The sequence below is a fragment of the Anolis sagrei genome, chromosome 3 (genome assembly GCF_037176765.1).
Source record: "Anolis sagrei isolate rAnoSag1 chromosome 3, rAnoSag1.mat, whole genome shotgun sequence".
Classification (NCBI taxonomy): Eukaryota; Metazoa; Chordata; class Lepidosauria; order Squamata; family Dactyloidae; genus Anolis; species Anolis sagrei.
The window spans coordinates 274627291-274655076 of record NC_090023.1 but is presented as its reverse complement, the minus strand read 5'-3'; the positions used below and the strand labels follow the sequence as shown (position 1 = coordinate 274655076).

Sequence of the window (27786 nt, the reverse complement as noted above, 5' to 3'; positions counted from 1 at the left end):
TCCCCCATTCTGTATCTTTGCATTTCGTTTTTCCTGCCAAAGTGGAGAATCTTGCATTTGTCACTGTTGAACTTCATTCAACAGAGCACACCATCCAGCAAGTGGAGGTCACAGTTTTGGAAAATTGCTGCCTAACCATTCTCCACCTAGCCCAAAACGTCAAGGTGAGTGCGGAGTCCATGGGAAAATAATCACCCATGCATACGGCATCCGCTCACTGGATCCCCGGGTTCTGCTCACACCTTTCCAGAAGCTGGAACGAGTTGGGTGCTCTCCGTCTCTCTTGACAATCATGTACCAGGGAAAGAAACCAGGAGGGCTTTCTCAACAGACTGGGGATCACACAGATGCAGGGAATCTGGGTCCATCCCTCTGATCCTGAGACTCAAGTCCAGTCGATGCCATGAAAGCATCCTGACTCCTCCTCGTGCCCAACTCTCAGCAGGCAAGGAGGTCACGCTCACAGGATTTTGGGACCAGCACGGAGAAGGATGGAGGGATTTCCTCGCAAGGGGGACCGGGACCACTGGGGCAGGCAGACTAGGCTTCACTGCTCTGGAAATGGTGGGGGGCCATCCAAACCAAGAGACGATGTGGCATGCTCCCCAAAGGTTTCCTTTGCCTTCTGCAAGGCAAGGCACCAGCTCACAACTCTCCTAGAATCATAGAATCAAAGAGTTGGAGTAGACCTCCTGGGCCATCATCCAGTCCAACCCCATTCTGCCAAGAAGCAGGAATATTGCATTCAAAGCACCCCTGACAGATGGCCACCCAGCCTCTGCTTAAAAGCTTCCAAAGAAGGAGCCTTCATCACACTCCCTCCAGGGCAGAGAGTTCCACTGCTGAACGGCTCTCACAGTCAGGAAGTTCTTCCTAATGTTCAGATGGAATCTCCTCTCTTGTAATTGGAAGCCATTGTTCCATTGCATCCTAGTCTCCAAGGAAGCAGAAAACAAGCTTGCTCCCTCCTCCTCCTCCCTGTGGCTTCCTCTCACATATTTATACATGGCTATCATGTCTCCTCTCAGTCTTCTCTTCTTCAGGCTAAACATGCCCAGTTCCCTAAGCCGCTCCTCATAGGGCTTGTTCTCCAGACCCTTGGAGAATAAATTATTATTATTATTATTATTATTATTATTATTATTATTCTGATTATGAAAGCAGACCCTCCCTCTCGCCACCTGGAATGCCCCACCCGTGTTTCAGGGCATCCGCCACCTGTCTGCTCGGCGCCCACGGATCCTGGCGCTAAACGCAGCCCTCCATCTTCCCTGCGCCACGCGAAGCCCGAATGACAACGCGGAACAGAAGGGACAGGAAGGCTTTAATGCGCTGGACAAAAGCGGCCGAGGCTGGGAGAGCCACAAACTGATACTGGAAGCAAGCGGGTTGCGTGAGGCCTCGAAGGAACAGGCATTTCTCTGCAGCTGCCTCACGCCCTCCTTCAGCAGGCAGTCTTCTGTGCTCCAGACCGATGGGAGAACTATCGCGTGGCTTTGGTTACCGTTGATATCGTTCCCATCCTAGCGAAATGAGGAAGCGTAGCCACGATGATGGGAGAGAATAGGGCAGAAGAGCGGCACCACCAAGCAGCATCCACGGCGTGGCCAGGAGGGTCTTCTGGGGAACCTCTTGAGGCAGGAAGGGGAGGAAGGGGGTGCTATGGGGCTCCTCCGGCAAAGATGAGCTCCAGGGCAGCCTGGATGTCTCCTCCGGTGGCTTGCAAGGCGCGGAGGCTCAGCTCGTCGTCGTGGATGCCCATGTCTCGCAGCTGCTGCAACTGAGGCTGCCACTGGCTCTGGAAGGAAGGAAGGGAGCGAGGAGAGGGAGGGGAGAGAGGGGGGGGTGAGTGGGCCGTGAGCATGACCACGGCAAAGGCCCAAACCATGGCTGAGGTAAACAAACAAGCTTTCAGTCTCAAGGTGGAACCCCTTTTGAGGAAGCCGTCCCTCAGAGGACAACACAGTCATGTTTTAATGCAGGAGGATCAGCTTCTCCCCGCTTAGAGACCTAGGGCAGTGGTTCACAGCCTGTGGGTTGCGAGACCCAAAATAATGTCCACAGCCAGGGGGTGCGTGCCACCGTCGGAGGAAGGAGCAAGAGAGGGAAAGGGAGGGAGAGAAGGAAGGAAGGAAGGAAGGAAGGAAGGAAGGAAGGAAGGAAGGAAGGAAGGAAGGAAGGAAGGAAGGAGACCAGCGCCGTTGCCCTCGCCCTCTCACGGCTTCTCCAGTGCTGTTGGAGGAGAGCGAGAGAGGGAAGGAGAGGGAGAGAAGGAAGGAAAGAAGGAAGGAAGGAAGGAAGGAAGGAAGGAAGGAAGGAAGGAAGGAAGGAAAGAAAGAAAGAGACCAGAGCCATTGGCCTCACCCTCTTGAAGCTTGTCCACCGCCGTTGGGAGCAAAGCGAGAGAGGGAAGGAGAGGAAGAGAAGGAAGGAAGGAAGGAAGGAAGGAAGGAAGGAAGGAAGGAAGGAGACCAGCGCCACTGCCCTCGCCCTCTCACAGCTTCTCCAGTGTTGTTGGAGGAGAGTGAGAGAGGGAAGGAGAGGGAGAGAAGGAAGGAAAGAAGGAAGGAAGGAAGGAAGGAAGGAAGGAAGGAAGGAAGGAAGGAAAGAAAGAAAGAAAGAGACCAGAGCCATTGGCCTCACCCTCTTGAAGCTTGTCCACCGCCGTTGGGAGCAAAGCGAGAGAGGGAAGGAGAGGAAGAGAAGGAAGGAAGGAAGGAAGGAAGGAAGGAAGGAAGGAAGGAAGGAAGGAGACCAGCGCCACTGCCCTCGCCCTCTCACAGCTTCTCCAGTGTTGTTGGAGGAGAGTGAGAGAGGGAAGGAGAGGGAGAGAAGGAAGGAAAGAAGGAAGGAAGGAAGGAAGGAAGGAAGGAAGGAAGGAAAGAAAGAAAGAGACCAGAGCCATTGGCCTCACCCTCTTGAAGCTTGTCCACCGCCGTTGGGAGCAAAGCGAGAGAGGGAAGGAGAGGAAGAGAAGGAAGGAAGGAAGGAAGGAAGGAAGGAAGGAAGGAAGGAAGGAAGGAGACCAGCGCCACTGCCCTCGCCCTCTCACAGCTTCTCCAGTGTTGTTGGAGGAGAGTGAGAGAGGGAAGGAGAGGGAGAGAAGGAAGGAAAGAAGGAAGGAAGGAAGGAAGGAAGGAAGGAAGGAAGGAAGGAAGGAAAGAAAGAAAGAGACCAGAGCCATTGGCCTCACCCTCTTGAAGCTTGTCCACCGCCGTTGGGAGCAAAGCGAGAGAGGGAAGGAGAGGAAGAGAAGGAAGGAAGGAAGGAAGGAAGGAAGGAAGGAAGGAAGGAAGGAAGGAGACCAGCGCCACTGCCCTCGCCCTCTCACAGCTTCTCCAGTGTTGTTGGAGGAGAGTGAGAGAGGGAAGGAGAGGGAGAGAAGGAAGGAAAGAAGGAAGGAAGGAAGGAAGGAAGGAAGGAAGGAAGGAAGGAAGGAAGGAAAGAAAGAAAGAAAGAGACCAGAGCCATTGGCCTCACCCTCTTGAAGCTTGTCCACCGCCGTTGGGAGCAAAGCGAGAGAGGGAAGGAGAGGAAGAGAAGGAAGGAAGGAAGGAAGGAAGGAAGGAAGGAAGGAAGGAAGGAGACCAGCGCCACTGCCCTCGCCCTCTCACAGCTTCTCCAGTGTTGTTGGAGGAGAGTGAGAGAGGGAAGGAGAGGGAGAGAAGGAAGGAAAGAAGGAAGGAAGGAAGGAAGGAAGGAAGGAAGGAAGGAAGGAAGGAAGGAAAGAAAGAAAGAGACCAGAGCCATTGGCCTCACCCTCTTGAAGCTTGTCCACCGCCGTTGGGAGCAAAGCGAGAGAGGGAAGGAGAGGAAGAGAAGGAAGGAAGGAAGGAAGGAAGGAAGGAAGGAAGGAAGGAAGGAAGGAAGGAAGGAGACCAGCGCCACTGCCCTCGCCCTCTCACAGCTTCTCCAGTGTTGTTGGAGGAGAGTGAGAGAGGGAAGGAGAGGGAGAGAAGGAAGGAAAGAAGGAAGGAAGGAAGGAAGGAAGGAAGGAAGGAAGGAAGGAAGGAAAGAAAGAAAGAGACCAGAGCCATTGGCCTCACCCTCTTGAAGCTTGTCCACCGCCGTTGGGAGCAAAGCGAGAGAGGGAAGGAGAGGAAGAGAAGGAAGGAAGGAAGGAAGGAAGGAAGGAAGGAAGGAAGGAAGGAAGGAAGGAAGGAAGGAGACCAGCGCCACTGCCCTCGCCCTCTCACAGCTTCTCCAGTGTTGTTGGAGGAGAGTGAGAGAGGGAAGGAGAGGGAGAGAAGGAAGGAAAGAAGGAAGGAAGGAAGGAAGGAAGGAAGGAAGGAAGGAAGGAAGGAAAGAAAGAAAGAAAGAGACCAGAGCCATTGGCCTCACCCTCTTGAAGCTTGTCCACCGCCGTTGGGAGCAAAGCGAGAGAGGGAAGGAGAGGAAGAGAAGGAAGGAAGGAAGGAAGGAAGGAAGGAAGGAAGGAAGGAAGGAAGGAAGGAAGGAAGGAGACCAGCGCCACTGCCCTCGCCCTCTCACAGCTTCTCCAGTGTTGTTGGAGGAGAGTGAGAGAGGGAAGGAGAGGGAGAGAAGGAAGGAAAGAAGGAAGGAAGGAAGGAAGGAAGGAAGGAAGGAAGGAAGGAAGGAAGGAAAGAAAGAAAGAAAGAGACCAGAGCCATTGGCCTCACCCTCTTGAAGCTTGTCCACCGCCGTTGGGAGCAAAGCGAGAGAGGGAAGGAGAGGAAGAGAAGGAAGGAAGGAAGGAAGGAAGGAAGGAAGGAAGGAAGGAAGGAAGGAAGGAAGGAGACCAGCGCCACTGCCCTCGCCCTCTCACAGCTTCTCCAGTGTTGTTGGAGGAGAGTGAGAGAGGGAAGGAGAGGGAGAGAAGGAAGGAAAGAAGGAAGGAAGGAAGGAAGGAAGGAAGGAAGGAAGGAAGGAAGGAAGGAAAGAAAGAAAGAGACCAGAGCCATTGGCCTCACCCTCTTGAAGCTTGTCCACCGCCGTTGGGAGCAAAGCGAGAGAGGGAAGGAGAGGAAGAGAAGGAAGGAAGGAAGGAAGGAAGGAAGGAAGGAAGGAAGGAGACCAGCGCCACTGCCCTCGCCCTCTCACAGCTTCTCCAGTGTTGTTGGAGGAGAGTGAGAGAGGGAAGGAGAGGGAGAGAAGGAAGGAAAGAAGGAAGGAAGGAAGGAAGGAAGGAAGGAAGGAAGGAAGGAAGGAAGGAAGGAAAGAAAGAAAGAGACCAGAGCCATTGGCCTCACCCTCTTGAAGCTTGTCCACCGCCGTTGGGAGCAAAGCGAGAGAGGGAAGGAGAGGAAGAGAAGGAAGGAAGGAAGGAAGGAAGGAAGGAAGGAAGGAAGGAAGGAAGGAAGGAAGGAAGGAAGGAAGGAAGGAGACCAGCGCCACTGCCCTCGCCCTCTCACGGCTTCTCCAGTGTTGTTGGAGGAGAGCGAGAGAGGGAAGGAGAGGGAGAGAAGGAAGGAAAGAAGGAAGGAAGGAAGGAAGGAAGGAAAGAAAGAAAGAGACCAGAGCCATTGGCCTCACCCTCTTGAAGCTTGTCCACCGCCGTTGGGAGCAAAGCGAGAGAGGGAAGGAGAGGAAGAGAAGGAAGGAAGGAAGGAAGGAAGGAAGGAAGGAAGGAAGGAAGGAAGGAGACCAGCGCCACTGCCCTCGCCCTCTCACAGCTTCTCCAGTGTTGTTGGAGGAGAGTGAGAGAGGGAAGGAGAGGGAGAGAAGGAAGGAAAGAAGGAAGGAAGGAAGGAAGGAAGGAAGGAAGGAAGGAAGGAAGGAAGGAAGGAAAGAAAGAAAGAGACCAGAGCCATTGGCCTCACCCTCTTGAAGCTTGTCCACCGCCGTTGGGAGCAAAGCGAGAGAGGGAAGGAGAGGAAGAGAAGGAAGGAAGGAAGGAAGGAAGGAAGGAAGGAAGGAAGGAAGGAGACCAGCGCCACTGCCCTCGCCCTCTCACAGCTTCTCCAGTGTTGTTGGAGGAGAGTGAGAGAGGGAAGGAGAGGGAGAGAAGGAAGGAAAGAAGGAAGGAAGGAAGGAAGGAAGGAAGGAAGGAAAGAAAGAAAGAGACCAGAGCCATTGGCCTCACCCTCTTGAAGCTTGTCCACCGCCGTTGGGAGCAAAGCGAGAGAGGGAAGGAGAGGAAGAGAAGGAAGGAAGGAAGGAAGGAAGGAAGGAAGGAAGGAAGGAAGGAAGGAAGGAAGGAAGGAGACCAGCGCCACTGCCCTCGCCCTCTCACAGCTTCTCCAGTGTTGTTGGAGGAGAGTGAGAGAGGGAAGGAGAGGGAGAGAAGGAAGGAAAGAAGGAAGGAAGGAAGGAAGGAAGGAAGGAAGGAAGGAAGGAAAGAAAGAAAGAGACCAGAGCCATTGGCCTCACCCTCTTGAAGCTTGTCCACCGCCGTTGGGAGCAAAGCGAGAGAGGGAAGGAGAGGAAGAGAAGGAAGGAAGGAAGGAAGGAAGGAAGGAAGGAAGGAAGGAAGGAAGGAAGGAAGGAAGGAAGGAGACCAGCGCCACTGCCCTCGCCCTCTCACAGCTTCTCCAGTGTTGTTGGAGGAGAGTGAGAGAGGGAAGGAGAGGGAGAGAAGGAAGGAAAGAAGGAAGGAAGGAAGGAAGGAAGGAAGGAAGGAAGGAAGGAAAGAAAGAAAGAGACCAGAGCCATTGGCCTCACCCTCTTGAAGCTTGTCCACCGCCGTTGGGAGCAAAGCGAGAGAGGGAAGGAGAGGAAGAGAAGGAAGGAAGGAAGGAAGGAAGGAAGGAAGGAAGGAAGGAGACCAGCGCCACTGCCCTCGCCCTCTCACAGCTTCTCCAGTGTTGTTGGAGGAGAGTGAGAGAGGGAAGGAGAGGGAGAGAAGGAAGGAAAGAAGGAAGGAAGGAAGGAAGGAAGGAAGGAAGGAAGGAAGGAAAGAAAGAAAGAAAGAGACCAGAGCCATTGGCCTCACCCTCTTGAAGCTTGTCCACCGCCGTTGGGAGCAAAGCGAGAGAGGGAAGGAGAGGAAGAGAAGGAAGGAAGGAAGGAAGGAAGGAAGGAAGGAAGGAAGGAAGGAGACCAGCGCCACTGCCCTCGCCCTCTCACAGCTTCTCCAGTGTTGTTGGAGGAGAGTGAGAGAGGGAAGGAGAGGGAGAGAAGGAAGGAAAGAAGGAAGGAAGGAAGGAAGGAAGGAAGGAAGGAAGGAAGGAAGGAAGGAAGGAAAGAAAGAAAGAGACCAGAGCCATTGGCCTCACCCTCTTGAAGCTTGTCCACCGCCGTTGGGAGCAAAGCGAGAGAGGGAAGGAGAGGAAGAGAAGGAAGGAAGGAAGGAAGGAAGGAAGGAAGGAAGGAAGGAGACCAGCGCCACTGCCCTCGCCCTCTCACAGCTTCTCCAGTGTTGTTGGAGGAGAGTGAGAGAGGGAAGGAGAGGGAGAGAAGGAAGGAAAGAAGGAAGGAAGGAAGGAAGGAAGGAAGGAAGGAAGGAAGGAAGGAAGGAAGGAAAGAAAGAAAGAGACCAGAGCCATTGGCCTCACCCTCTTGAAGCTTGTCCACCGCCGTTGGGAGCAAAGCGAGAGAGGGAAGGAGAGGAAGAGAAGGAAGGAAGGAAGGAAGGAAGGAAGGAAGGAAGGAAGGAAGGAAGGAAGGAAGGAAGGAGACCAGCGCCACTGCCCTCGCCCTCTCACAGCTTCTCCAGTGTTGTTGGAGGAGAGTGAGAGAGGGAAGGAGAGGGAGAGAAGGAAGGAAAGAAGGAAGGAAGGAAGGAAGGAAGGAAGGAAGGAAGGAAGGAAGGAAGGAAGGAAAGAAAGAAAGAGACCAGAGCCATTGGCCTCACCCTCTTGAAGCTTGTCCACCGCCGTTGGGAGCAAAGCGAGAGAGGGAAGGAGAGGAAGAGAAGGAAGGAAGGAAGGAAGGAAGGAAGGAAGGAAGGAAGGAAGGAAGGAGACCAGCGCCACTGCCCTCGCCCTCTCACAGCTTCTCCAGTGTTGTTGGAGGAGAGTGAGAGAGGGAAGGAGAGGGAGAGAAGGAAGGAAAGAAGGAAGGAAGGAAGGAAGGAAGGAAGGAAGGAAGGAAAGAAAGAAAGAGACCAGAGCCATTGGCCTCACCCTCTTGAAGCTTGTCCACCGCCGTTGGGAGCAAAGCGAGAGAGGGAAGGAGAGGAAGAGAAGGAAGGAAGAGAAAGAAGGAAGGAAGGAAGGAAGGAAGGAAGGAAGGAAGGAAGGAAGGAAGGAAGGAAGGAGAGGAAGAGAAGGAAGGAAGGAAGGAAGAAGGCCGGCGCCACTGCCCTCGCCCTCTCGCGGCTTCTCTGGCACCTTTAACCTTTCCCTTTCTTGTTTTAGCCTTTCTCTGGGTAATCATTAGTTCAGATTTTGTATACCCTCTGATATAGATCCTTTCCTAAGTCCCGCTTTGCCCACATTCACACAGCGCAGTTCGGAAGCGCTGACGGACGGACGGACGTACGGACGGACTGACCTGCAGGTTTGGCTGCCCGGAGGCCTGCAGGGCATGTTGCAAGGCCTGGCTGAAGAGGTCGTTGGTGATGGGCGTTCCCGACTGGACGCTGGAGGACATTGGGGACGTGCCCGAAGAATGTCCCTGCGGAAAGAAGGGAAGAGTGCGGCTGATGTGAGAAGAGACAGCAAGCGCTTAGTGGGATGAGTGGCCATGCATGAGTGTTTCCACCTTGTTACTGCTTGGATCGAGAGTGAGGAGAGATCGTTTTAGGACCCCCCCCCCCCCAAAAAAAACCCCTGTCCGCAGAGTTCTGGAAGCGGCACCCCCTGCTTCTGCCCCACGCCGCCTCCTGGCCCTTCCCTCACCTGCGTCCCGGGGGTGGGGGTGTGGGAGCTGCTTTCGGGGGTGCTGGCCAGGGCCAGGGCGGTCGCCAGTTCGCTCTGCGTGATGGGCCGGGGTCCTGCCGCTCCCGTGTAGCCGAGGGAGGCCGGGCGGGAGCCGGAAGTGCTGCTGGAAGGAGTGGACCTGGTGCTCTGCGGACAGAGAGAGAGAATCCTAGAATCCTAGAGTTGGAGGAGACCTCCTGGGCCATCCTCCAGTCCAGCCCCATTCTGCCAAGAAGCAGGAATATTGCATTCAAAGCACCCCTGACAGATGGCCACCCAGCCTCTGTTTAAAAGCCTCCTGTAGAGATGTGTTTATTATAAAGTGTTATTTATAATGTGTTTAAACTGTATTTGTGGTTTACATTTGTTGCCATGGCCTAGCTGTGAGGGATAGGTTGCCATGGTGACAAGACAAGGCAGCAGAGGAGGTGGGCGGAGCTAAAGGAGTAAAAGGTTTGAAAGTGGCAGTTAAGCTCCAGTCCGGTGGAGGAGACCCGGAGAAGAGCAGAGCCAGTTAAGGGCTCTGGGAAATAGCAGAGTCAAGAAAGGACTCTGGGGAAAGTAGTTGAGTCCGGTGGAGGAGACCCGGGGAAGAGGAGAGTCAGTTAGGGCTCTGTGGTTGTGAAGCTGTGAGAATTCAGCAGTTCCTAGAATTTGTGAATATTTCTTCAGCAAGAGAGCTGAAGATGTTACCTTGTTAGATTGCTTAGGTTAAAAGAATCTAACAGAGGGGGTCTTCAGGATTGCCAGTAAGGAAAGACTGGTGATCAGTGGTTTGTTCCGAGTATAGGGCAAACAGTGTGGACATTCACAATAGGGAACTCTGAAGTAGTATAAGCACTTCACTAAGAAGAAGTTTGTAGAATTGTATCATCAGAAGCATGTATCTCAAACCAGCCATTTTGTAACATCAAGCCTTGTGCCAAGTTCAAATTCTCAAAACTGCAACAATTACGTTCTGTTAACAATAAATCTTGTTCTCTTTGTATTTCAAACCTGCCTCCTCCATGGCTTTTATGCTTGGTGCATTCCACACTACCAAAATCACCTCACAGCACAACTAAAGATAAACAGAGACATAATCCAGCGTCTCTAAACATATTGGTGGCAGCTTAATTGATATTTAAAAGAAGGTTCCTCACAGAATATTGGTGGCATTAAAGAAGATTAATACTTCCTCACATAATTTTGGTGGCATCTAGTGAGATTAGCGCTGCTTCTTTACATTTTTGGTTGACAAGTGGTGGGATTAACGCTTCGTTACACCTCCAAAGAAGGAGCCTCCACCACACTCCCCCTGGGGCAGAGAGTTCCACTGCTGAACGGCTCTTACAGTCAGGAAGTTCTTCCTCGTGTTCAGATGGAATCTCCTCTCTTGTAGTTTGAAGCCATTGTTCCCTTGCGTCCTAGTCTCCAGGGAAGCAGAAAACAAGCTTGCTCCCTCCTCCTCCTCCTCCCTGTGGCTTCCTCTCACATATTTATCCATGGCCCTCATCATATCTCCTCTCAGCCTTCTCTTCTTCAGGCTAAACATGCCCAGTTCCCTAAGCCGCTCCTCATAGGGCTTGTTCTCCAGACCCTTGATCATTTGAGTCGCCCTCCTCTGGACACATTTGGACAGAGAGAGAGAGAGAGAGGAGGCCACCGTGGGAGGAAGCCCTTCCGGAGGCTCCTTCGCTGAGCAACCCGAAGGCGGCAAACCTCTCGGCTTAGGCTCGGCGGCAGAGACAGTCCCGAGAGTGGCTCTGCTTCGCTTCCAAGATCCGAGAGGAGTTGATGCCCCGAGGGCATGCCTGGGCCGACTTGGGCCCTCCTTCAGCTGCTCTGGACTCCCACTCCCACAACTCCCAACAGCCGGGAGTTGGGCCATGCCCAGGCCGGGTATAGAGGGATGGTCAGTTTGGCACCGAATGCCTGCCACTCTGTTACTTTTGTTGTAATCCACCCTGAGTCCCTTTGGGGAGAGAGGACGGTGTGCAAATAACGCATTATTATTATTATTATTATTATTATTAATCTATTTCATCACAGACGTAAACCTTTCGGTATTTTGCCTGTAATTTTGGGAGATAACTATTTATATATGTATTGTTATATCTATCTATTTCTCTCATTACAGGTGTTAATCTTTGGCAGTTCCTTCTGAAATTTTGGGAGATTTAACTATCAATTTATCTATCTGTATCTCAACACAGATCCGAACCTTTAGCAATTTTGGGATACAAACACACACTCAGAATATATGTGTATGTAGGCATCTCTCTCTCTCTCATCACAGACGTAAACCTTTGGTAATTATTTCTGTAATTTTTGGATATATATATATATATATATATATATATATACACACACACACACACACACACACACACACACACACACACACTCACATAAATACACACACAGACACAGTGTGTGTATATATATGTGTGTGTATGTTTTTGGGGAGGGGGTGAAGAAACCGCTTTAACTGCCATGGCTCAATGTAAAGGGATCCTGGGAGTTGTAGTTTTGCAAAGCCTGGAGCCTTTTTTCTGCCGAGTGCTGTTTTTCTTCCTCTTTTTTCTCCCCTTCCACTTCTCATATCTTTTCCCCTTTTCCTTTTTCTGCTTCCCATTGTGCTTTCCTTGGGAGTCACACTCTCTCAGCCTCAAAGCAAGGCAAACAAACACAGATCCCTTCCAAAATATCCACAAGACAGATCCCTGCGTGGAAACTCCAACCCTCACCCAGGCCGAAAAAGAGGTGCTCTCAAGAAAGCCCCGGCAGGTGGTGCAAATCTGAAATCCCAGTGAACTGGACTCCCTAAACTGGGCTCTATGGGCCAAAGGGTGTGTCTCCCAGCACTGTCACCGGGAGAGCGGCAAGATCAAGCCCAAAACACCAGAGGGGCCCACGTTTGCCCACGCCTGGCTTCGGGGATGTAGGCCTCCCCTTTTGTCCTTACCTGGTGGAAGTCATCTTCATCGTCCGAAAGACCTTCAAACAGAAAGCCACCTATTCCAGAGACAAAAGCAGAATGAAAACAATAATAATAGTAATAATGATAATAATAGCCTGGGCCCCATTAGATTTCTGCATCACAAAGCAGTGGAGAACTCGGCCCCAGCTACACTGCCATGGAAGATCCAGATTATCTGCTTTCATAGAATCCTAGAATCCTCGAGTGGGAAGAGACCTCCTGGGCCATCATCCAGTCCAACCCCATTCTGCCAAGAAGCAGGAATATTGCATTCAAATCACCCCTGACAGATGGCCATCCAGCCTCTGTTTCAAAGCTTCCAAAGAAGGAGCCTCCACCACACTCCCTCCGGGGCAGAGAGTTCCACTGCAGAACGGCTCTCACAGTCAGGAAGTTCTTCCTCATGTTCAGGTGGAATCTCCTCTCTTGTAGTTTGAAGCCATTGTTCCATTGCGTCCTAGTCTCCAAGGAAGCAGAAAACAAGCTTGCTCCCTCCTCCTCCTCCCTGCGGCTTCCTCTCACATATTGATACATGGCTCTCATCATATCCCCTCTCAGCCTTCTCTTCTTCAGGCTAAACATGCCCAGCTCCTCAAGCCGCTCCTCATAGGGCGTGTTCTCCAGACCCTCGATCATTTTAGTCGCTCTCCTCTGGACACATTCCAGCTTAGAGTCAATATCTCTCTTGAATTGTGCTACCAGAATTGGACACAATATTCCAGGTAAAGTGGTCTAACCAAGGCGGAATAGAGCATGGGGAGCATTACTTCCTTAGATCCAGACACTAGGCTCCTCTTGATGCCTGAGGCCAAAATCCCATTGGCTTTTTTTTGCCGCCACACCACATTCCTGGCTCATGTTTACCTTCCTCCCCACGAGGACCCCAAGATCTTTTTTACACGTACTGCTCTTGAGCCAGGCATTGTCCCCCATTCTGCTTTGAACTGGATCCTATGGCAGTGTGGACTCCTATAATCCAGTTCAAAGCAGATAATCCGGATCTTACATGGCAGTGTAGAAGGGCCCTAAACTCGAATCCACCTGCTTGTTCCTCCCTCCTCCCTCTGCCACCCCGCGGAGGCACCCCTTCCCAGGGGCTCTGTCGGCCTCAGTCTTACCCGGCATGTCCCGGAAGGAGCCGGAAGGCCCGCCACTGCCGCTGCCGCTGCCGCGCGAGGAGCTCTCCCCGGTGGGCAAGGGGGTGCTTCCGGCCACCGAGTGCAGGACCAGGATGATGGCGTTCACCAAGGCCGGGTGGGTCGGGATGAGCCTAGGGATGAGAAGGGCAGAAGGGACCCTTGCAAAGCACAGAAGGCAATTCAGGAGCTGGGTTGGGGTCTCAGGGGCTCTCCGGCCTCAACGCCCCACTGAGCAGACGCCCTCCGCTTCAGGCGTGCCGAATGGGGAAGTTCTGCAGGAATTCCTGCCAACTAACAACTCCTTCTGTCAGGAGGTTCACCCTCGGAAGAGCCAAACCACCCAAAAGAATAAATACAAATACAAAACATGGGTTATGCCCCCAAAAGTTGGCATCTGGAGCTTGTTTATCGCGTCAGAAGCGAATTGCGGGTACAGTTGTAATGTCTGTAAAAACACAAACAATGTTTAAAACTTGGCATTCTGCTAGATTTCCTCTGACCAGAAGCTGTCCACGGGGAGTGCCTCTGGTGTGGCTGCGAGAAGGTCCTCCCTTGTGCTCAGGGTGCATTGCAGTCGGTGGTCAGTGGTTGGCTCTTCCGCGCACTCGCCTGTCGTGGACTCCGCTTTGTGGAATCCCCATTTCTGAAGGTCGGCTCTGCATCTCGTGGTGCCAGAGCGCAGTCTGTTCAGCGCCTTCCAGGTCGTCCACTCTTTTGTGTGCCCAGGAGGGAGTTTCTCATCTGGTCTCAGCCACAAATTGAGGTTCCGGGTTTGAGCCTGCCACTTTTGGACTCTTGCTTGCTGAGGTGTTCCTCCAAGTATCTCAGTAGATCTTAGAAAACTATTTTTTTTACTTTGTATGTTCTGTGATTTTTTTCCTGCGAACCACTCTGAGTCCCCTTGGGGAGATAGAGCGGTATATAAATAAGGTTTTATTATAATTATTAGGGCTAGGCGGTTTCGTTTCGTTAATTCGTAATTCGTTAAAAAATCGTTATTTTTTTTTTTTGTCAACGAAGCGATAACGAACCATTCTGGAGCAACTTAAAAACGAAACGAATTTTTCAATTCGTTTCGTAATGCTTCGTATTTCGTTATGTATTCGTTTCGTTATTGGTTTGAGGTCATTTCGTTATTATTTCCGCATGTCTGGGGCAAATTTTATAGTTGTTTTTTGTTTAATTAGTGGAAAAAAATTATAATATCACACCAACAGTCAACAACAGAGGGAGAGGGAAGCTTCAGAAGGTTTTTTAGCGTATTGCGCGATCGCGGCTGCCATTAACGAATCGATTCGTTATTGTTTCGTTATTGTTTTGTAATTTTTTTTTACCATTTACGAAATTTCGTAAATATCGAACTTTTTTAAAGGAAAATTTCGGAATTCTTTTAAATATCAAAACGCAAAAAACCCCAAAAAACGAATCGATTTTAGAAACAAATTTTTCCGTTGTTACCCAGGCCTAATAATTATTATCATTATCATTATCATTATCATTATTATTATTTCTTCATTTAAGGTGTTGGCTTTCTGTGTGGTATCCAAAGAGAGGATGGGACGGAGATGTCACTGCCTTGGTCCCTTCATTACTGGCTGCTACTTCTCGACAAATATCAGGTGGTGCAACACCAGCTAAACTCAGAGATAGTGCTAATTAAGGTGGTCAGTTGTAAAATTCACGCCTAGCTCCAGCAGAGAAGAGTCCTTTGTCCCACCCTGGTCATTCCACAGATATATAAACCCCCTTTTCCTAGTTCCAACAGACCTCACTACCTCTGAGGATGCTTGCCATAGATGCAGGCGAAACGTCAGGAGAGAGTGCCTCTAGAACAACCCAGTATAATTTCTCCAGTGGTGTGGGGCATAGGCGTCCTGTCCCATTAAGAGCCACACCCACTGTTTTAACACTGTGAGACGTATTCCACACCGGGCATGCGTATTCTGGTGCTGAGATAATAATAATAATAATAATAATAATAATAATAATAATAATAATTTATTTATTTATTTGAGTGAATTGACCTTGAAGGAGCTGGGGGTGGTGACGGCCGACAGGGAGCTCTGGCGTGGGCTGGTCCATGAGGTCACGAAGAGTCGGAGACGACTGAACGAATGAACAACAACAACAACCATCTCCCGGAGGACTCGGTGCGGCTTACAAGAGGCCGAGCCCACATACATCAGTAAAAACAACAACAACACAACAACAAATGAACTCAAAACAAAGCAATAAACATTAACAACATACCACAACGCATTAAAATCTATGGCAGGGCCAAATGTAATAATTAAAATTTTAAAATATGCTGGGTGTGACCAGGCTCTGACCTACAAGAAGCCCTGCCTGAACATCAAGCAAAAAGTGGGTGCTAGAAACAATATCATACGAAAGCTGACTGGCACAACCTGGGGATCACAACCAGACACAGTGAAGACATCTGCCCTTGCGCTGTGCTACTCTGCTGCTGAGTACGCATGCCCAGTGTAGAACACATCTCACCACGCTAAAACAGTGCGTGTGGCTCTTAATGAGACATGCCGCATTATCACGGGGTGTCTGCGCCCTACACCACTGGAGAAATTACACTGTCTAGCCGGTATTGCACCACCTGACATCCGCCAGGAAGTAGCAGCCAATAGTGAAAGGACCAAGGCGGAGACATCTCCAGCTCATCCCGTTTGGGTATCAGCCAGCACGTCAACGACTTAAATCTAGAAATAGTTTTCTAAGATCTACAGAGACACTCACTGGAACACCTCAGCAAGCAAGAGCCCAAAAGTGGCAGGCTCAAACCCAGCACCTCAACCAATGCCTGATACCAGATGAGAGACTCCCCCTTGGGCACACAGAGGACTGGGCGACCTGGAAGGCACTGAACAGACTGTGCTCTGGCACCATGAGATGCAGAGCCAACCTTCAGAAATGGGGCTACAGGGTGGAATCCTCGACATGCGAGTGTGGAGAGGAGCAAACCACTGACCACCTGCTGCAATGCACCCTGAGCCCTTCTTCCACATGATGCACCATGGAGGACCTTCTTGCAGCAACACCAGAGGCGGCACTCCAAGGGGACAGAGACTGGTCAAAGGACATTTAATCAACTCTCATACTCACAAATTTTGTAATCTGCTTGTTTGCTTTGTTCTGTTAGAAATGTAATATAATTTGACTGGTTGTTCTGACACGACAAATAAAAACCAGGTGAAAAGGTGAAAAGGGCAATAGGTATTTGGAGAGGGGTGGGGCGTGCATTTGGGGACATCTTGCTTGGAGTTTCTTGCTTGGAGTTTCCTTATTCTGGGAACAACCACGTTTTCAAGTTCCTCCTAAAAATTGCCTACGTTGGGGCCTGCCTGATGTCCTTAGGGAGAGCGTTCCAGAGTTGGGGGGCCACCACTGAGAAGGCCCTGTCCCTCGTCTCCACCAATCGCGCTTGCGATGGAGGTGGAATCGCGAGCCGGGCCTCTCCAGATGATCAAAGAGATCGTGTGGGTTCGTATACAGAGATGCGGTCACGCAGGTAGGCAGGTCCCAAACCGTTTAGGGCTTTGTAGGTAAGCACCTGCACCTTGAATTGGGACCGGAAAATGAGCGGCAGCCAGTGGAGTTCCTTGAACAGGAGGGTTGATCTCATGGCTTGCGTTCTATTCCAGGATATTGTTGGAACCACAAACAACCCATATAATAAGGAAAGAGCTTGAGGCTGTTAGGAATTGTGGGAGTTGGAGTCCAAAATACTTGGAGGTCCAAAGTTTGCCCATGCCTGATCTACACTGCGGACCAACTGTATATTGTGAATTGCAGCAATAATGTTTCTTGCTTATATCTATGTTTGATGTTTTTATAGTTTTAATGGTTTTTACCTAGAGTTATATATGTTATTGATTTAGATATGTGATATTTTTATATGTATGTGAGGCATTGAATTTGCCATTTATTATGTTGTAAACTGCTTTGAGTCCCCCCAGGGGTGAGAAAAGCGGTATAGAAATGCAGTTAATGAATGAATGAATATATGTTTTAAAAGAAAAACACTCGTCATAAGTCACCGTCCAATCTCACAACGTGCTGAGGCCTCAGCCGCCGGGCAGACTTACGTGTCCAGCATGGTTGGGTCAGCAAACACAGAGAAGAGGTCTTTGTCCTGCAAGACGCCTGCAAGAGAGACAGAAACAGAAGCCACTCACAGTGAGCAGCGCCAGAACGGGCCCGGCTTCCGAGCATCACGTGGAGAGAGAGCGCATGCGCACCACCACCCTGCATCTGCGTCAACGGGAGAACGGATCTCCATCGCTTGCGGCAACTGCCGCCCACTCAAGCAGGTGACGGAGGTCAACCCTGAAGACGTCACTCAATCAAGGGCACTCCACTTGTCAACGGAATATACTGAACCAAGGAGCTGATGCAGGAGGAGGATGATGATGATGGGTACTCCCATTGAAAGCCCTGCCCTTGCTGGAACTGCACCCCAAGCCTTGTTTGACGCTACTCACCCAACGCAATGGGGTCACTGCTCAGTCCGGGCGTAGCGACTATAATCTGATCCAGGGATTCCTTGTTTCCCAGCATCTTGAAGACCTGCCGGGGGGAAACAACCCAGAAAGGGTGGGCAAGGAAGAAAGGCTGGAAGGAAACCCACAGGGGGAAACACAGGGGAGTTCCAGGCCTGCATCAATCAGGGCCAGCTGGCACATCTAAACAAAGGATTCCCCCAGGCAGCAACCAGCCAGGCTTTAAAGCTGCAAGGCCATTAAATGTTAACCAAGGGAGCCAACGGCAATATTCACACTTGCTTCAAGCAGACAAGAGTTCTTTCTCCCACCCTGGACATAAACCCCACATGCCTAGTTTCCAGCACACCCCTCGACCTCTGAGGAAGCCTGCCATAGAAGTGGGCAAAATGTCAGGAGAGAATGCTTCGGGAACATGGCCACACATCCTGGAAAACTCACAGCAGCCCAACACAGAAAGAGCGTGCAAGAAATGCTGTGAAGGGGTGTTTTTAACATGAGCGCTCCTGCCATCGGATGCTTCCCGTCTTCCCATGAAAAGGAAAACTGGAGTTGGTGACTGTGGTGAAGTGTAAATTTTAATCTACAGTTATGTATAGTAATAGATAGGTGTTTAAAAAGAGTAAGTATTTAAACCAGCATAATTGGGGGGATGGTAGCCAGCTTAGCTCACCCTGAGCTGAGTTGCCATGGAAAAAGGGGCGGAGCCGACTGCCACTTGGCAGGGCAGCCATTTTAAAACAGTTGGTCTGTAGTCAGCGAACTACAGGGAAGGCTGGTTCGGTTGTGTGTTGAGAACCAGAGGTAGTCTGTAGTCTAAGAACTACAGGGAAAGGCTGATTCTACTGTGTTGAGAATCAGGAGGGTTTAGGCTTTTAGCCTGTTAGATAGGTCAAGTTGACTTATTTAGATTAGTGTATGAGTAAAAAGGGTGAGAGAAACCCTAATAAGAATCTTTATCGCAACAGAAATAACATAAGGAAAGAATAGAATCATAGAATCATAGAATCCAGAGTTGGAAGAGACCTCATGGGCCATCCAGTCCAACCCCATTCTGCCAAGAAGCAGGAACATTGCATTCAAAGCACCCCTGACAGATGGCCATCCAGCCTCTGTTTAAAAGCTTCCAAAGAAGGAGCTTGTACCTGAAATAATATGTTAAAGAAAGAAACACATTTTAAAGGAAAATAAGGTTAAAACCTGTTTAATGGAAGGAATAGTCCTCTCAAGAGCTGTTTTATGAAATGTTATAAATGTAACCACTGAAGATATGTGCCTCTAAGAGTTAAGAAACATTGAAACATCAAGCTTCTTCTATACTTCAATAAACTTATTACAGTTTCTTCTAAAGCCAAGTCTCTGTTACAAATACTTTCAAGTTAAGCCACACCACACATTGAAGAAAGACCAAATCAATATTACAAGTAATTAGTTGTGTTACCAATTTAGTAAGTCCTTACAAAGTAGTGGCTCTTTTACAAACCGTTACAAACTGGTGGCATCTTTGCAGTGACACTCACCGAGTCTCTGAAGACGGGGCTGCTGTGCAAAGCGGTGTGCAGAACCCGGAACTCCCTCACGGCCGCCACTTTGTCCACGGGTTCTGAGGGCAGAAGAGGGAAACCGTCAGAAATCAGCTAGAATAACTCGGCAACACCCCACTCATAACGCCAAGATCCAAAGGCCCAGAAATGCAAGGCAGGCAGAGCGGGGGCCCCTTGGCCTTGGGACACCCCCAGGCTGAAGCGCATCGCGTGCCAGTTCGCGGAGCCATTTCTCACTCGGCATTCACGGAAGGAGGAAGGGGAGCCTCTGGGCACAACTGCCTTGTCTATTATTTACTTGCAGTATTTATATTCCGCCCTTCCCACCCTGCGGGGGACTCGGGGCGCACCCCCGAACACAGGTACGGCAGTCAACCAATGCCGATTACACAAAGACAAGGCAGGCAGCAGGCAGAGGTAGACCGAGGCGTTTCCCCATCTCTCGGCACCTTTGGAGGCCGTTCTCGGTTCTGGCCACAGGGGGGTGCTGTCGCCCCGTCTCCTTCCCAAAGAAGAAAGAGCTTCCTTGGTTTGTAAACTTCCTCTTTTTTCTGATCTAAACAACATGCCTAAAACACCTCCCCACTTTAATCCTATTTATCGACTCACGTTTGTTTTCAAACTGCTAGGTCGGCAGGAGCTGGGCTAAAGGTCAGGCGCTCACCCTGACCCAGCTTTCGAACTGTCAGCCTTCCAGTTGGCAAGAGTTCTGGCAGATTGTGGATTAACCTGCTGTGCTAAAGCCCTCAAAAGCGCCTGTTCTCAGAAGCCAGAGATTGGGGGAAATAGAAACAAGCCTCGTATGGTCGTCGGCTCACCTGAGCGCAAGGAACTATCAATGTTTATCTCTTTAGAAAAATAACCAGAACGTCACTTCCTATTTTTAGTTCATCGAACATGATTGATTGCAGTCCAACAGAGATAAAAACAGAGAAATACCTATATATCTATAGCGAAGATACCCAGTGAAATCTCAGTGATCCAGCTCAACTGAGTTCGATCATTGTTCTCTCTACATAATATTAAAGGGAGACCTTGGTGGCGCAGCGGGTGAAACCGCTGAGCTGCTGAACTGGCTGACCAAAAGGTTGGCGGTTCTAATCCGGGGAGCGGGGAGAGCTCCTGCTGTTAAGACCAGCTTCTGCCAACCTCAAAAACATGCAAATGTGAGTAGATCAATAGGTACCACTTCTGTGGGAAGGTAACGGTACAGACAGACATGCCCATGGCCACATGACCTTGGAGATGTCTATGGACAATGCCGGCTCTTCGGCTTAGAAATGGGGATGAACACCCGAGTCGGACACAACCAGACTGAATGTCAAGGGGAAACCTTTCCAGGTTGTTGTAGGTTTTTTCGGGCTCTATGGCCATGGTCTGGAGGCATTCTCTCCTGATGTTTCGCCTGCAACAACCCAGTGATTCCAGCCCTTAAAGCCTTCGACAATACATTGAAACCTTTCCCCTTTGCCCAACATTAAACAGCAATTGTAGCTGTGGCTGGCAGAGCCCGGTCCGAATGGAGTTGGCTCACTCGACACGGTTCACTTCCTCAAGGAAAGGAAATGCCTGGAAAGGAAGGCTGGCTGTTTCAAGGTTGTTGTGGTTTGGTGGTGCCAGACTTGTGGCCTTTCACCAGCTTTGGACTCCAGCTCCCAGAATTCCCGGCCATTGGGCAAGCTGGCTAGGGCTTGTGGGAGTTGGAGTCCCAACACCTGGAGGGCCACAAGTTCGACCCCTGTCCTCTAGCTTGTACTACGATCTGCCCCCCCTTCCCCCAAACCCCCAAATATCCCCACCTTGCAGGGAGAGACTGGGCCGTACCTGGTTTCTGTTCTGGTTCCGGCCACGACTTTCGGAGGACGTGGACCGTGGAGCCCGACTGGATGCCGTAGAATTCCAGCGTTTGGTCGTCCCGCAGCTTCCGGCCACAATAGATCAGGTCTGAAAAGAGATCTCAGGGTAGAATGATGGAGGGCGGGAGATCTATTCGGTGTCGTCTACCTTCCAAGACAGGCCGTCCCCGAGTTACAACCATCCGGCTTGCAAAGGACTCATAGTTAAGAACGGGGGTGAGACGACAGGAAGGGAGAGAAATCCACCCCTTGGAAGAGAAATCCACTCCTGGGAGAATTATTATCTCCAATGAAGCTTTCTCAGCAATCCTTGTTTCCACAACAAGCCAGAATCCAGTTATCACAGGGACAGAAAGTAAGGTGGAATCTGAGCAGGACGCAGACAGAAGGGCCAACGCTTCAGGGGCGCTGACCCTTCCCTGTGCTACTCAAAACTTTTAAAAAAAATCAATATTTTTGGCTACAGATACACTTAAGAAATGTACCTGTTCCGACTTACATACAAGTTCAACTTAAGAACAAACCCACAGAACCTCTCTTGTTCCTAACTTGGGGACTTTTTTTTTTTGTCATGTTAGGAGCAAGTCGCTTCTGGTGTGAGAGAATTGGCCGTCTGCAAGGACGTTGCCCAGGGGACGCCTGGATGATTTGATGTGGGAGGCTTCTCTCATGTCAAATCATCCAGGCGTCCCCTGGGCAACATCCTTGCAGACAGCCAATTCTCTCACACCAGAAGCGACTTGCTCCTGACACGACAAAAAAAGTCAGTGTTTCTCAGCCTGGTTGTTGGGTCAACTGGGGAGGTCGCGAGGGGGTGCCGGAGGGGTCGCCAAAGACCGTCAGAAAAAGGAGCATGCGAGGTTGGAGGGAGGCTCTTGCCAGCGAGTCCCTTCAAGACATGGGGGTTCTGTGTTGGAAGTTTGACCCAATTCTACCATTGGTGCAGTTAAGAATGCTCTTTGACTGTAGGTGAACTATACATCCCAGCAACTACAACTCCCAAATATCAAGGCCTATTTTCCCCAAACTCCACCAGTGTTCACATGTGGGCATATTGAGAATCCGTGCCAAGTTTGATCCAGATCCTTCTTTGTTTGATTCCACAGTGCTCTCTGGATGTGGATGAACTACAACTCCCAAACTCAAGGTCAATGCCCACCAAAGCTTTCCAATGTTTTCTGTTGGTCATGGGAGTTCCGTGTACCAACTTTGGTTCAATTCCATCGTTGGTGGAGTTGAGAATGCTCTTTGATTGTAGGTGAACTATAAATCCCAGCAACTCCCAAATGACAAAATCAATCCCCCTCCCCCCCCCCCCCCCCAAATCCCACTAGTATTGAAATTTGGGCGTATCGGCTATTTGTGCCAAATTTGCTCCAGTGAATGAAAAAACGTCCTGCATGTCAGAGATTTACATTATGATTCAGAACTGTAGCAAAACTGAGGAAGACCATGGCATGAGCAATAATAATATTATTAATAGTAATAATAATAATAATAATAATAATAATAATAATAATAGTAATAATAATAATAATAATAACCTTTATTTATACCCACCATCTCCCCAACAACAGGGACTCGGAGCAGCTTACAAGAGGCCAAGCCCAAAAATCAAATTGCAATACCAACTCATGTACTGATTAATAAACTACGTGACAGAATTTTTTTAATGGCAGCCACAAAGATTTTGGAAGATAACGACTACTTTCAAAGTACGTACCACACAATTAAGCAGGAAATAATACTTTCAAACCAGGAACAGATTTTTTTCCCCCAAATTTTGTGACATAGTGTAAGATTAATTGTCTGACATTGATCAACAGCAGCCTCGTTATGTTATTGCATAATGTTTGCATCTTTAAAGATGTTTTTGCTAACCACACCAAGTCCCAGTTATGTGGGGCCAGCCTGCGTAAAACATACTTCAATGGGGCATCAAGTGAGCCTAGCCGCTTACCGATGAGCTCTGGGTCAGGAACAGACTCTTGTAGTTTCCCGGTGATGAGCTGCTTGAGGTAGGAGATGCTGCAGCCGCCCAGGGGACACTCCCCCAGCTCCGTCTCCGGCAACCTCAGGATGGATTTGGGAGCCAAGGGCTGGTCGGCCAGCTTGACCGCAATGTAGCACTCGGAGAGGGACATGGCCTCGGCCTCCTCGGGGGGGCTCGGCTGCGCAAATCTCCAGTCTGGGCTCCAAGCGGAACCTGGAAAGAGAACACCACGGGCGTCAGAGTCACGCAAGCAGCCACACCATTGATCTCAAGCAGGCATGGGAAGACTTCGGCCCTCCCTCCAGGTGTTTTGGACTTCAACTCCCACAATTCCTAACAGCCAGTAGGCTGTATTGTCGAAGGCTTTCATGGCCGGAATCACTGGGTTGCTGTAGTTATTTCGGGCTGTCTAGAGGCATTCTCTCCTGACGTTTCGCCTGCATCTATGGCAAGCATCCTCAGAGGTAGTGAGGTCTGTTGGAAATAGGAAAAGGGGTTTATATATCTGTGGAATGGCTGGGGTGGGGCAAAGAGCTCTTCTCTGCTAAAGCTAGGTGTGAATGCTGGACCACTCCAACAACCACCATGTCAGACTATTCAGTAAAGCCATTGAAATCCACAAGAAGCATGTGGACAATTTCAACAGAAAGGAAGAAACCATGAAAATGAACAAAATCTGGCTACCAGTATTAAACAACTCTAAAATTGCAACAGCAAAACAGCAGAGAGGAAACAACCAGGCACATCTTAACACCTCTCAGCAAGAGAATTTCCCAGGCTCAGCCAGGCCTTCAAATGCTAATGAACAACTTCCCGTACCTCGGGAAGTCTGACTTGGCCACGGTAGTCCACGCTCTGGTTACATCCCGTTTAGACTACTGCAACGCTCTCTACGTGGGGTTGCCCTTGAAGACGGGCCGGAAGCTTCAATTGGTCCAACGTGCGGCAGCCATGATACTAACAGGAGCAGGACGCAGGGAGCATACAATGCCCTTGTTGTACCAGCTCCACTGGCTGCCGATTTGCTACCGGGCTCAATTCAAGGTGCTGGCGTTGGCCTATAAAGCCCTAAACAGTTCCAGCCCAAGATTCCTATCTGACCGCATCTCGGCCTACGAGCCCACCAGGACTTTGAGATCTTCCGGGGAGGCCCTGCTCGCGATCCCGCCTGCAACACAGGCACGCCTGGAGGGGACGAGAGACAGGGCCTTCTCGGTGGTGGCTCCTCGGCTGTGGAACGCCCTTCCCGTGGACATCAGACTGGCTCCTTCCCTGATGGTATTCCGCAGGAAATTGAAGACTTGGCTGTTCAGGAGGGCGTTTGAACAAGAAGTGCAATGATTGGTAATGACGACAGGAATGGAACAACGGAAAATGAGACTGGATTGTGGTTTAGATGATGAGACGATGCGAATGGCTTTTTGTATTTTGATATTGTTGTGTTTTTGTTGATGATGTTTTTGATTATTGCTAGACTGATATTTTTGATTGTGTTGAATTTTGAACCTTGTCCTTCTATGTTGTACACCGCTGTGAGTCGCTCTCGGGCTGAGAACAGCGGTATATAAGCAAAGTAAAGTAAAGTAAAGTAAATAAATAAGGTAGTCAGCTGAAACATTCACCCCTAGCTTCAGCAGAGAAGAGTCCTTTGCCCCACCCTGGTCATCATTCCACAGATATACAAACCCATTGTCCTATCTCCAGCAGACAAGAGTCCTTTGCCCCACCCTGGTCATCATTCCAAAGATATATAAACCCAATTTTCCTACTTCCAACAGACCCTTTCAAGAAGAGTTTGCTCCAGGCACAGTCAGCCCATTGTATGCTAATCAAGGTGGTCAGCTGAAACATTCACACCTGGCTCCAGCAGACAAGAGTCCTTTCTCCCACCCTGGTCTTTCCACAGATATATAAACCCAATTTTTCTAGTTCCAGCAGACCTTGCTACCTCTGAGGATGCTTGCCGAGCCGCGCCTGCCCCCCTTTCCTCCCTTTCCTCCCCTTACCTGGTTGTTTACCACCGAGGCCCTGGTCCAGCCGGAAGCGCTTCCCTGAGCCCGCGCGAGGCATGCCGGGCGCCGTAGTTCTGAAGCGGAGGAAGGGGCGCGCGCATCGCGGCTAGGCAGCTGGCGTCACTTCCCCTCGCCCCGAGCGGGGCATGCTGGGAGTTGCAGTTCTTTCCCCAGCCCCGCGCAGGCGCGAAGGACTCCTATTCTGACGTCAGAGCGCTCCCTGCGCCTCCGCCAATCAAGGAAGGGCTGGGGAAAGGAGGCGGCCAATGGGCGCGCGCGGCGAAGGCCCGGGGCTGGTTTGAATGGGAAGCGCCCCCTCTTGGAAGGAAGGCGCTTTGAACTCCCTCCCGAAATGAATACAAAAAATCAGGCACATCTAATCACCTCTCAACAAAAGATTCCCCCAGGCACTGCCAGGCCATCCACTGCTAACGGAGGTGGTCAGTTGAAACATTCCCACCTAGCTTCAGCAGAGAAGAGTCCTTTGTCTCACCCTGGTCATTATTCCAAAGATATATAAATCCATTTTCCTACTTCCAACAGACCTCACAACCTCTGAGGTTGCTTGCCATACAGAATTAATTCTGTGATAATTATTTTATTATATATATTATATATTATATAAAGTATATAATATAATATAATATAATTATAATATAATTTTAATGAGGTCACGAAGAGTCGGAGACGACTGAACGAATGAACAGCAACAGCAACATAATTTTAATATAATTATATTATATAATATATATTATATAATATATATATATAATATATATATAATATGTGTGTTATATATTTGATATAAGTGTATATTTTATATATTTATCCAAAACTCGTATTTATTTACTGGGTTGTTGTAGGTTTTTTCGGGCCATCTGGCCATTCTCTCCTGACATTTCGCCTGCATGTATGGCAAGCATCCTCAGAGGTTGTGACGTCTGTTGGAAGTAGGAAAAATTGGGTTTATATATCTTTGGAATAATGACCAGAGTGGGACAAAGGACTCTTGTCTGCTGGAGCTAGGTGGGAATGTTTCAACTGACCACCTCGGTTAGCAGTGGATGGCCTGGCTGAGCCTGGGGGAATCTTTTGTTGAGAGGTGTTAAGATGTGCCTGATTGTTTCCTCTCTGTTGTTTTGCTGTTTTAATTTTAGAGTTTTTTAGTACTGGTAGCCAGATTGTGTTCATTTTCATGGTTTCCTCCTTTCTGTTGAAATTCCCCAAATGCTTCCTGTGGATTTCAATGGCTTCTCTGTGTAGTCTGACCTGGTGGTTGTTGCAGCATGTCTGAGTTCTCAAATAATATGCTGTGTCCAGGCTGGTTCCTCAGGTGCTCTGCTATGCTCTGCTATGGCTGACTTCTCTGGCTGAAATAGTCCACAGTGCCTTTCATGTTCCTTGATTCGTGTTTGGGCAACGCTGCATTTGGTGGTCCAAACGTTTGGTATGATGTTATTGTTTACTGTTTGCGTTTTTGGTTGCGTCTTGGTTTTCTTCATTGTAATTGTTGTTCGGGCCTGGCCTCATGTAAGCTGCTCCGAGTCCCCATCGGGGAGGTGGTGGCGGGGTATAAATAAAGTTTATTATTATTATTATTATTATTATTATTATTTGGGAGTTGTGGTTGCTGGGATTTATAGTTCAACTACAATCAAAGAGCATTCTCAACTCCATCAGTGATAGAATGGAAGCAAACCTGGCACACAGAACTCCCATGAACAACAGAAAACACTAGAAGGGGTTGGTAGGCATGGATCTTGACTTTGGGAGTTGTAGTTCACCTACATCCAGAGAGCACAGTGGACTCAAGCCATGACGGATCTGGACCAAATTTGGCAGAGATGATGAGGAGATATTGGAAATATATATTTATTGGTTTATGCATAAAAATCATATGTACTTTATAAGCACTGAAATGCATAGAATATTCAGGCTCTCTCTCCTGTGTAAGGAAACCAAGCTGTGTCCAGGCACAGCAATGCTATCTAAACATTCCAGGAGAGAGAGATAAGCCCTAATGGGAGCCATGGACTGGTACTAAGAAGCACCTCTGACAGGTCCAAGTGGCCTCTTGATGGATGACTGTAAGCACAGCCAAGAGGGAGGAGGGACACTCCATGCTTGCTTTGGTTTCAGCAAGACACAGAGACATGCTTTTTGCATGTTGGAGGTTGGAACCTGATATTCTTATGATGCCAGGATGACGTAGGGATGATGATGATTGTATGAAGACGTATGTTCTTTGTTTCATTCCGATTGGAGACTATAAAAGGCCAGTCCGCACCTTGATCGGGGGCTCTGGGTTTTGCTTTTGGGACACGAGTCCCACCAGAGTCGCCAGCTGGAAATAAAGCCGTACCTTTTCTGATCTCCAGAAAGGATGTCTCTTGGTAAATATCTCTCCTTTCCTCAAAACCTGTTTCCCTGCCATTTCACAGATACTCCATATGCCCAAATGTGAACACTGGTGGAGTTTGGGGAAAATAGATCTTGGTATTCGGGAGTTGTAGTTGCTGGGATTTATAGTTCACCTACAATCACAGAGCATTGTGAACCCCACTAAGGATAGAATTGGGCCAAACTTGGCACACAGAACCCCCATGGCCGCCAGAAAACACTGCACTTTCTGATGGTCTTTGGTGATCCCTCGGACACCCCCCTCGCGACCCTCAGGTTGAGAAGCGCTGCTCTAAGTGGCCCATGGTCAACGCCCCAAGGATGACCAGCAGAAAGACACGCTAGGGTTCATTATGGGGCAGTGGCCTAACAAGGCCCTCATCCTTTCTCTGTGGCTTTTCTGGGTGCATCATTCCAGGCGAGGGCCAACCTGGGCTGCCCGGGTGTGTTGGACTCCAACTCCCACCATTCTGGACACCCTTCCTTGTCCTTTTTGGGTTTCTTTATTGATTAGCCCTGATTGAAGATAGAGAGGGAGGAGATAGAGATACAGACAGAATAATAATAATAATAATAATAATAATAATAACAACAACAACCATAA

The 27786-nt window shown here is 49.6% G+C and overlaps 1 protein-coding gene across 1 annotated transcript; it reads right to left on the bottom strand.

Annotated features, from left to right (window-relative positions):
- Nucleotides 1–1307: 1307 nt before the first annotated feature.
- On the bottom strand, nucleotides 1308–24875 carry LOC132770338 (ubiquitin-like protein 7). Its single transcript, XM_060767214.2, has 11 exons — nucleotides 24777–24875; nucleotides 22738–22983; nucleotides 20746–20865; nucleotides 18898–18980; nucleotides 17360–17444; nucleotides 16964–17021; nucleotides 12843–12994; nucleotides 11710–11759; nucleotides 8742–8909; nucleotides 8395–8517; nucleotides 1308–1798 (listed from the first exon to the last, which is right to left on the bottom strand). The coding sequence occupies exons 1-11, from the start codon at nucleotides 24838–24840 to the stop codon at nucleotides 1661–1663; spliced, it is 1287 nt and encodes a 428-aa protein (XP_060623197.2). The 5' UTR covers nucleotides 24841–24875; the 3' UTR covers nucleotides 1308–1660.
- Nucleotides 24876–27786: the final 2911 nt, after the last annotated feature.